Below are 9,610 nucleotides of genomic sequence, written 5' to 3'. Positions count from 1 at the left end.
TTTTTAGAGCTTTTTTTTACATGTCTTATTTTTTATTTTTATTTTTTTTTACCTAGATGCGTCACGACACGATTTCCAAATTTAAATAAACACTAAAAACTAAATAAAAGTCAATCCAATACACACGCGTAGCAAGCCAGCAAGTTAACGAGCTCGGCAATTTGGCTTTTCCCTTTATTAGTACGCCTTAATCAGCAGCAGAGCCACGGCCAGGATGCCAGAGATCATTGGCAGCGACTGGGTGGCCGAGCTTTTGTAGCAGCTGCAAGAAAAAAAAAAAATTACAAATTGATTTTAAATTGATTTCAGGAAATAATATTATTTAATTTAATTTATCAACAACACTGAATAGCAAAGCTATGCAATTATTAATATTTCATATAAATCTTACAATAAGGGAAATGAGTCAGCCGTTTATTACTGCTGTTTGATGTTTCATTATGCAGTTAATTGAGAATAAATGAAATATATTTGCGGCTAGATGTCTTGTATTTGAATTTGAATGTATTTTTATTTAGAAAAACTTTGTGAGTTGCTAATTTTATAGTGATATTCATAACTAGATATTTATGTTTGAAATTATTTAAAAATATATGGATTCATCTCGTTGTAGTTTAAAGATTTGCTTATAGTTTTATACAAGACAGATTGCAAATAAAAAAAAAAATAAATAAATAAAAAAAATATATATAAAAAATTTTGTTTAAATCATGCTAAATGTTTGGAAATACCCAACGATATCAATAAACAGCAAAAATTTAATGCAGCTCAGGGGACTACGAGGACTGTATCCCTTAAAGGGATAATTAATATGCAACAATAATAATTAATATGAAATGAATACGAAATAGAAAACGATAATGAAGGCATAGCTACTGTGAACTAACTTACCCAAGTTGTGTGATGTTTGCGTATGAGTTGTTCTGGAAATTGCTGTACAATGGGAAGGCCTGGTCGTTGACCAATTTGATGCCCGCGGCATCGTATTTGCCCTGTAAGGCCAGAATGAAGCCATAGCTGGTATTCGCATTATTGGGATCGGTATAGCCGCAGCCTGTGACGTAGGTGCTGTTGATGAGCTGCAGCAGCTTGATGAACACGGGCGGCTGCGCTGCATTGTCCTGGTAGAAGGTGACATTGTAGCCAGTCGTGGCATTGGGCGTCAGCGTCACCTTGGCCGTCTCAGCGATGTTCGAGTAGAGCGACGCGCTGGAGCTCGAGTGGGAGGCATTAATGCTCAACGTCGTGTTGTCCGACAACAGGCCCACGTTGAACTCCAAACAGGCTGGCGCGTCGTCAAGGGGATTGCGTGCCACTTCCAGCCAACGGCCGAACAGCTAAAGAGGCAAGAACAAGAACAAAGAGCAACCGCCGCTGCAATACTCATTCCACTCGCACAAAGATCCGCCACACTTACTGCGGTATTATTCCAGTCCAAGCTCTGCACTCCTGCTGCGCTGCAGGTCTGCGGTCCGGTTGGCTGATTTTGGGCTGAGGCCAGGGCCAAGGCCGCAACGAGCACAATCACAACTTTCCACATCATTTCTGTTTGGTATTCGCTTTGCTATATTCCGGCTTATCGCTGCACTTATTTATATATCCTGACCGACGCGTTCGATAACCTCGTTTCGGTTCGGTTCGGTTCGGTTTGGTTCGATTGAGTTGACTCGTATTACTGTCGGTGCGCCCTTTGCTATTGTGGCTTTTATAGTTATGCCAGTCAGATATACGCAATATAACTGTGCTGTGCCTTATCGACACACGACGACACACACACACACCGACACATGTACACACACAGATAGTGAGTCTTCGCTGCAGCTTACTTTCGACTCTGACTGACGTCTCTTATCGTTCTCCATTCGAGGTTCAAACTGAATGACTATGCGCATTGGCTTAAGATATTACGTATAAAATCCATGCACCCGAATGTACCTTCATTTGAAATAAAAAATTCCCCGCCCTATTATTTGCTCAACTATCAAACAATTGAGCCTTTAATTATCGACATGTGCCCTCTAAAATTAGCAGCATTGACTAATGCTTGGGAAATACAATAGCATCGAACAGGTATACATCAAGTATTATCTATTGCCAAAACATTCGCTTATCTATTTGTAAATTGTTTATGTATTTCAATTATGATATCATGTTTATTTATCATCAACTAATTGAAAGAGGTATCTGCTCAATTTAGGCTTACATTTTATAAATTAATATATATATTACGTATTTTATAAATTTGTACTTTATAATTTGTTTTTGTTGCATGCAATTAACTTATTATCATATGTTTAAAATACAATAAACTTTTCTTTTTTATTTAATAAAAGATTAAAGAAAAAATCAGAATATTTGTAGTCTATTTTTATTTAAAATTTTATGGAATAATTATATTATCAAATAAAGAGATAACAACATTTAATGTATTTATTTATTGCATTGAATTAAATACTGTCATTTTGGGAATATCAGCAAATAATTTGTACATATACATATATGTATGTATATTAATGTATATAATTTCGCTCCTCTTACTCATTGCCTTATAAACAGACTACGTGATAAACTTGAAACAAGGGAATTTTCGCCAGATAATTGTGGGCAATTTTTTATTACGGTACATTCTTTATTTATATGATGCGAACCTGTTAAAAAGATACGGCAAGTCTTTTGAAGAAAACATATATATTATATATTTCATGGCTATTGGCTAGAGTTCTCTTAGCTAAACAAGTCCTAGCTCAGTCACGCGAGCATCACACGTAATAAGCTCAAGTATTTAAAGAGAATAAAAAATAAGTTATCAACTGATATCTCGTTTATTTACTGAACAATTGAACAAGTATTTGAAATGAAGTTCTAGATCCGTCAATTCAATTTCAATTTCAAGCTAAATTACTCACTGAATATATATCTTCTTTTTGCAGTGTCGTAACTTTTGCATTCGCTTTCTTATTTGTATGGGTCTTTGAGTTATCAACAATGTCATAATATTATGCATGTTATCAGTTCTTTACGGGCATTCCTCCTATTATTTGTTAGACATTTAGAATAAAAGAAGCACAATTCGCAGACATAATCATTATCATCTAAAGATCGTGCGTTTTTACCCACCTTAAAGACAAAGGAAAAGTGTTTTGTGGCACCTCAAAAACATCATTACGTGAGTCATAAATGCTTTTATAGTATTTGATAATTAGATACCACAGATAGTGCACAGCAACGATAAATTGCGCACATCGTCACAGAACTGAGTTCAAGACATTAGATATAGAAATAACGGAAAGCCCACGAGTAAACATATATAAACTGATATGCTACGATATTTCCGCTTCTATCTAAACAATCTAAGGCTTTATTGTATTTCGCCAGAAATGTTATTAAAGATTTTTACCATCTCAAATTTGACAAAATTGAAGGAATAGAAGACATTTTTATTATTGCTCACTTAAAGCTTCATCAAGGTCATCATAAAAGCAAACGAAAAGAAAAATGACATAGAAACAGTTTGGTCATTAGTTGTAAGCAACAACTAGAAAGTTGTTTACCAACACTGGGATTAGATATAATACTTACTAGATAAAAAAAAAAATAATGATAATAATATGATTGCAAAATTTATTAATTTATTTATTAATTTGCAATGTTTATTTTACAAATGCTATTGAAATTTATTTATTGTGTGTTTACCAACACTGAAAAAGCATTTAAACTTCCTACTTATGAATAGTTCTTCACTATTTGGTTAAGGCATAAATAACCAAAGCGAAAATGGCATAGAACGCTGTCAAGGCGGTCGAGGGATCAGCACCATTTCCTTCGCAGCTGCGGAAAGAGTTGAGATATATATATGTACAATGGAATATATGATAAAAATGGTTTGAGCGATAGCGATACTCACGTGCCGTCTTGTGTGATTAGAGTCATGCTGCCGTTGGGGAAATTATCATACCGGCTGGAACTCTCACTTTCGAGGCTATCCAAATAGGTGGTCGACAGCGTTCGATTCCGGGCGATGATCATTGCGAAGGCCGTCGAGTTATCCATGGAGTTGGTGTAGCCACAGACGAAAGCGTAGTTGGCATAATCCGTATCTAAGACCTTCCAGACCGTATATGGCGTATACTGGGGTGGATTCCAGAAGGTAAAGTTATAGCCGCCAGCTGCCGAGGTATCATTTGCTATGGTTAACGTTGCATTCATGGTCTGATTGACCCACGGATAGGTAATCGTATTCGAATAGGTCGAATAGATCAGCACATTATCCTCCGTCGTGTTCTGTACTGTAATATTGATCTGGGTGCAGAACATTGAGCCAGTTGGCTGTCGCGCGATCTCCCACCAGATGCCCGAGAACTACATACAAATAGTGGAACTTTTTCAGCACTCATACGGATTAATCGAACATCACTTGCCGTTCGCCTACCTTCTGCAGATCAAGGGCCATGCTGGTGCTCACATTGCAGGCCTGGGCAGTCGTGCCACTGTCATCTGCCTCAACCGTGTGACCACACAGCACGCCCAGCAAGAGGAAGACCGAGAGCAGCCCGAAGCACCATTCGTCGCCCTTTGAAGACATTCTGCAAATGCTTTGCGTGTGGCCTGGCTTCTGTTACCGAACCCTCTCTGACATACGGCAGTCAAACTGAACTGCGAACTGCTGATCAATCGCGCTAATTACCAGTCAATTAATCATATGATATCATAGCTCTGATAAAAATAAACATACGAGCAGTGTTGATCAACGGCACTACATAGCTGACCGGCAGTGTTGAGAAATGTCCGGCGCACATTGTGTCATGTGATGAGAGAACGCTTCATCGCTTAATACCCACAGCTGCAATTGAGTTACATTTGCTGCGGCCTCATAGAGAATTGATTGTTGCCAATTGAAGTGGTAGGTAAACATAAGTATACTCTGGTCGATAAACAAAAATCCAGGGAGCTTTTCCATTATTTATAACAGTCTTCTTCCAGCAGAATTACTTGCACATGCAGACAGCCAATGATTGGGCGACTTTTGAGAAACTCTCTCTTTATCAAATTAGTTCTAGTTCAGTGTTGAACAGTAGTTAAAGCTTGTGCTCGGCTAACGGTAAACAGTTAACGGCAACTTGTCGCCATTTTGTCTTGTTGAACGCTGTAAAAACAGGTCGAACAGCTGCCTGGCACATTAATTTTAAACGAGTTACAAGATCCGAAAATAGGGTTTGTATGTGAGCAAGAGAAGGGTAGTAGAAAGAGAGAGAGAGACAAAGAGAGAGAGAGAGAGTGAGAGAGGGAGGGCAGTGGGTGCTTTACAACTTTCTGGTACAGTTGACACACATTTACAGCTATTTGGACATAGGCAGCTAAATGGCACCCGAGACGAAAACTTTCTGGCACTCGAGAACACATTTTTGCTCGTTACAGAAGACAGTGCCACGCCCCCAGCAGTACACGAAGAACTGAACCGCCTGAACTTTGTTTCAGGTGCGAGCCCCAGTGCCCCTTATTTAATTAAAAACTATTGCCAGTTGTGCCAAAAAAGTTAGCAAAAAGTGTTTCATGTCTCGCATGTCTTAATTATTTAATTGGGCCATGTGTAAAATTTTAATAAATAGAAGCGCTCTACCCGAAAATCTAGCTAAATACAACTGCACATCCAGTACATAGACGAGCAGGCTGGGAGCGAAAAGTTTTGATTAACCTTAAGTGGAGTAGAGCACAATTGCATAGATATACATAAATACATATGTATAAAGCAAAGGGAAAACTTTTCTGCAGCGATAAACGAAATTAGTTTAAAATTCAGATTTTAGATGAGCATGAAATTCATAAGTGGTTATTAGATAAATTATCAATAGGCTCACAGCTAGTTCTCAGTACGGTTATCGCATTTTCGTGGAAATACAATAAATAATAAGTAACAAATGACAGTTGGTATGAAAATGTTTAATTAATCAAGTTTCAACTTTTCAGTTATTCCCAGAACTAGGTCTGATAACACACAATTATTTAGAGGGTGGGATTTTGTAACGGTTGCCATCACAATTGAATAATCAGATATAGATATATATTTATCAGATACTTCACTATCGCTTACAAATTTTGAAAGCATTTCAAAGCTATGCGATAAGGCACTATCAAACAGAAGTCCATAAATTTTATTATTTCAAATAGATTGCGACGGCTTCTGCCGAACTTCTTGGAGCTAAATAGTGCAGTGTACTAAAATGCTTGTTTAACTAATTAAATTTACCTGTTTGTCCAGCTTTTCATATCTGGAATTCCATGTCATGTCCGCCTCTATTCTTGTCAAGGTCAGTTCTATTTATTTTTATTCATTTTAGTGATAAGCGAAAAACATGAACAAATATTTTCAACTAGAACATAAAACTATAGATATATAAAAGATATTAACCAACAGTTCGGAAAAACTATTTAATATTTAATCTTAAACATGAATATGACTCCCCAACAATTAGTATATTATTCCCCTATTGCATTTAATTTAATTTTTAATTAGTGTAAAAAGTATTATACGATTTTAAAGCAATTAAATAAATAAATACAGCATAATTAGTTTCGATTTTAAATTTAAGTGTTTTGTTAAAGCTTAAAAATGTGAATTTGGTCCAATGAATATCAAAAAATAAATTTTGATTTCATTTAAATATTAAATGTTTGGCACTGCTACAACTCAATTCATAAGATTTTATATGTGTGAAATATAATAGGAAAATATGTATATGTATATATGCAGCACCTGTTCGAATTACTGCACAATAATTTCGCTAGTTTGTTCTCATATTCATTTACGCTCAGTCGTAAGGAAATTGAAAGCTGCTCACTAATTGGCACACTTGATAACACACGCACAGCTACGCATACTATGACTCCCACACACACACACATGGGTACTTGCCGAAAGTAAGCATGCATGTATTTAATTACTCAACTAGCTTTGATGCTTTCATTAACACAGCTCCTCGCCTTGGAGTTAAGCTCGCCTGCGACTGTAACTAGCTCAAGTGCATTTATATAGCTCGCTCGCTTACTCCAATGCAGCGTCTGCCCGATGGCAACCGCAGCAAAGTGCGAAGAAACGCACACCCACACACACATAGGCGCGCACCTACATACTTACATGCAATCACACACTCGCACGCACAGCCAAGGAAAATAATTAAGTTGTTTATCTTAATGCAAACATTTCTCTTTCTGCAAGTAACTGTTAATTACACTCTGAGCGCTTTATGCAAAAGGAACAGCAACAAAAAAGAGAGAAGGAAGCAAGCCCCGAGTGGGTGAAGCGCAATGCAAACTTTCTATTAAAACGAAAACTAGCAGCAGTTGAGAGCGTACACACACACACACACACACACACACACACACACACACACACAAGTTAAGGCACGCAGGCTGACATGTGAGTGCGGCTTCTTATGTGTATTCTTCCTGCCGCTGCCGAAACACTCTTTTATAATTTTGTGGGCTCTGCCAGCTCAAGTGCGCATTGCGCAAGCCAATTTAAATTTTAAAATAAGCACATTAACTGCAGCTCTCGCTCACACTTCTGCCGTTCTGCTCGCTGACTCCCTCACTCACTCACTCACGCTCTTGACGTTATTTCTTTTCTTTTTCTCACTCACACGCGCGCATATTAAATATGCTTCGTACTTATGCCTGTTGTGGCAACTTCGCTTTATTATGCGCTCTGCTACTCACTCAGCGCTGCCTTCCTTTAGCAACTGTCTTCTACATGATGTTATTGACAGCATGTTGTATAACAGTTTAATTGACTGCTGTTAACACCCTCCCTTTGTTTATTGAATGCAATGTATTTCACTTTGTTTTGTATTCATAATTTGATTTTAATTATTATCCATATCTGCTTATAGAGAGAAGAACTAATTGATAATTGGTTTTACAAAAAATTTATAAACTAACTATCTTTTTAGTATTAGCTTCTGACATAATCGCTAATCATTTATTTATTTAATTTAATTTAATTGATATTAATGTACGATTAACTGGCGTTTAACATTATAAATTCGATTAAATCGTTTTTGCATGTTCATCAAAAGATAAAGAAAATACAGAGCCTCCATACAATAGTTCTTCGAGTTATACAAAAGTTAGTTTCGGTATACTTAGGATCTCGCTGATATGCTGTCAAAGTTTTTTTTTACGAACTAAGGAAATCAACAAATGAACAGAGTTATTTACAAATTGCTTTTCTCATAGATGAACTCAAGTTTCTAATACGTTATCGATTAATATGTTATCGATTAACTGTAGACTTAAGTTCCGTTATATATTTTTCTTGGTTTCTCTTGTTATTTTGGAAGAACTACAGCAAATTCGCTTTGACATTTATTATTGACTCGTCATATGTACAGGAGAGGTTGATAAAAGTATTTCAGATTACAATGATAGTTTAATTCGTTTTCTGCTTTCTTTTGTACTGATATTGATAGTATCGGAAACCAGGTGTGCTATATTACATAAAGGCGGGCCTAGAAGCCCTAATCTCCAATTGATATGTAACATTCAAAATCAGAGCGTGAAATCAAGAAACTAGACTCAATCAAGCTGAAATCATATGAATGTATGTATATAATAGCTCTACGTATTATTTTTAGATTTAGTTTGAGTATATGAATATGTATGTATGTATATATTTATAGGGTTGTCTGGCTGCGATAGCTTTTTCGTTTCACTCGTTCAATGATTGTGCTTCTGCATAATTTCTTGTATTACTTCAACTTGTTGGCTTTAGCTCTTTAGGTTTTTCGTTTAGTTAGGGATATTCCATCTATAGACATACATACAAAAATCACAACGACTTGAACTGTTATTAAAGCATATTCTATGGCAAGAAGGGAAGGGGCTCGAGATGTTGGCTACGCTAAATGCTACCATCTTAACGCTTAGCTACATTTTATATTGTGTATCTATATATATGTTTCTATGTACAGCATAGTTGGGTTCAAGTTCTAGTTATATATGTATATATTCATATATGTATAGACTACTAATTATAGGATACATTGCATTGTGCTCATAGTATATTGAAAATTTAACATTCGCATCGTACAGTTCCTTTGCATGTCCTTAGCTTATGTGGAGGTCGAGAGGTGATTCTAACTCGCCTCTGGGCAATTCGCATGCTATTTACAGTTCTGATACAACCTAGCAAGTGTCTCGATTGGCGGGGGCCATTAACATTTGGGTTAGCCCCTCACGTTGTATTGTGTCTTCACTCGATATACCTAATGGGTGCTTAGTTTGACATAGTTTACAAGCGGCTTATCCACTATGCTAATATGGTACAATATATTGTGTCGCATGTGAATAAATCTATATATTGTTTAATAAGAGTTTAATTATAGTTAATTATTTTGTTTGTAATATTTAAACAGTCTTGTGAGAGCCCTTTAGCAAAGCAAAGGCTACGGTAAATGCATGTTAGCATGGTATGTTAGCTTTCATAAAAAAGGTCGACAAAATCAAAATGTTAAAGAAACATGTTTTTTTACAAGACCTAAAAGTATGTAATACGTTCTCCAACAGTTTCCATAAATATCGCAATGTTAACTAACATTTTCTTATGTACATTTCT

General features: G+C 36.4%; 2 protein-coding genes across 2 annotated transcripts; both read right to left on the bottom strand.

The window, feature by feature from the left end:
* LOC149270417 (uncharacterized) lies at positions 1-1,699 on the bottom strand. Its single transcript, XM_089469305.1, has 3 exons — positions 1,418-1,699; positions 892-1,337; positions 1-262 (listed from the first exon to the last, which is right to left on the bottom strand). The coding sequence occupies exons 1-3, from the start codon at positions 1,541-1,543 to the stop codon at positions 178-180; spliced, it is 657 nt and encodes a 218-aa protein (XP_089325431.1). The 5' UTR covers positions 1,544-1,699; the 3' UTR covers positions 1-177.
* A 1,908-nt stretch (positions 1,700-3,607) lies between these two features.
* Positions 3,608-4,656, bottom strand: LOC149270416 (uncharacterized). The gene is made up of 3 exons (XM_089466506.1): positions 4,430-4,656; positions 3,905-4,359; positions 3,608-3,828 (listed from the first exon to the last, which is right to left on the bottom strand). The coding sequence occupies exons 1-3, from the start codon at positions 4,580-4,582 to the stop codon at positions 3,741-3,743; spliced, it is 696 nt and encodes a 231-aa protein (XP_089322632.1). The 5' UTR covers positions 4,583-4,656; the 3' UTR covers positions 3,608-3,740.
* Positions 4,657-9,610: the final 4,954 nt, after the last annotated feature.

Source organism: Drosophila arizonae, chromosome 2 (genome assembly GCF_054131065.1).
Source record: "Drosophila arizonae isolate 15081-1271.41 chromosome 2, UAZ_ARI_1.0, whole genome shotgun sequence".
Classification (NCBI taxonomy): domain Eukaryota; kingdom Metazoa; phylum Arthropoda; class Insecta; order Diptera; family Drosophilidae; genus Drosophila; species Drosophila arizonae.
This window is presented reverse-complemented; position numbering and strand designations above follow the sequence as displayed.

Excerpts from the sequence above, each read along its gene's own strand:
- LOC149270417 (XM_089469305.1), bottom strand. The coding sequence starts at position 1,543 with ATGATGTGGAAAGTTGTGATTGTGCTCGTTGCGGCCTTGGCCCTGGCC. Across the intron at positions 1,338-1,417 it reads TGGACTGGAATAATACCGCA|CTGTTCGGCCGTTGGCTGGA; the intron begins GTAAGTGTGGCG and ends TTGCCTCTTTAG. Across the intron at positions 263-891 it reads GCAAACATCACACAACTTGG|CTGCTACAAAAGCTCGGCCA; the intron begins GTAAGTTAGTTC and ends TTTTTCTTGCAG.
- LOC149270416 (XM_089466506.1), bottom strand. The coding sequence starts at position 4,582 with ATGTCTTCAAAGGGCGACGAATGGTGCTTCGGGCTGCTCTCGGTCTTC. Across the intron at positions 4,360-4,429 it reads TGGCCCTTGATCTGCAGAAG|TTCTCGGGCATCTGGTGGGA; the intron begins GTAGGCGAACGG and ends ATTTGTATGTAG. Across the intron at positions 3,829-3,904 it reads CTAATCACACAAGACGGCAC|CTGCGAAGGAAATGGTGCTG; the intron begins GTGAGTATCGCT and ends CTCTTTCCGCAG.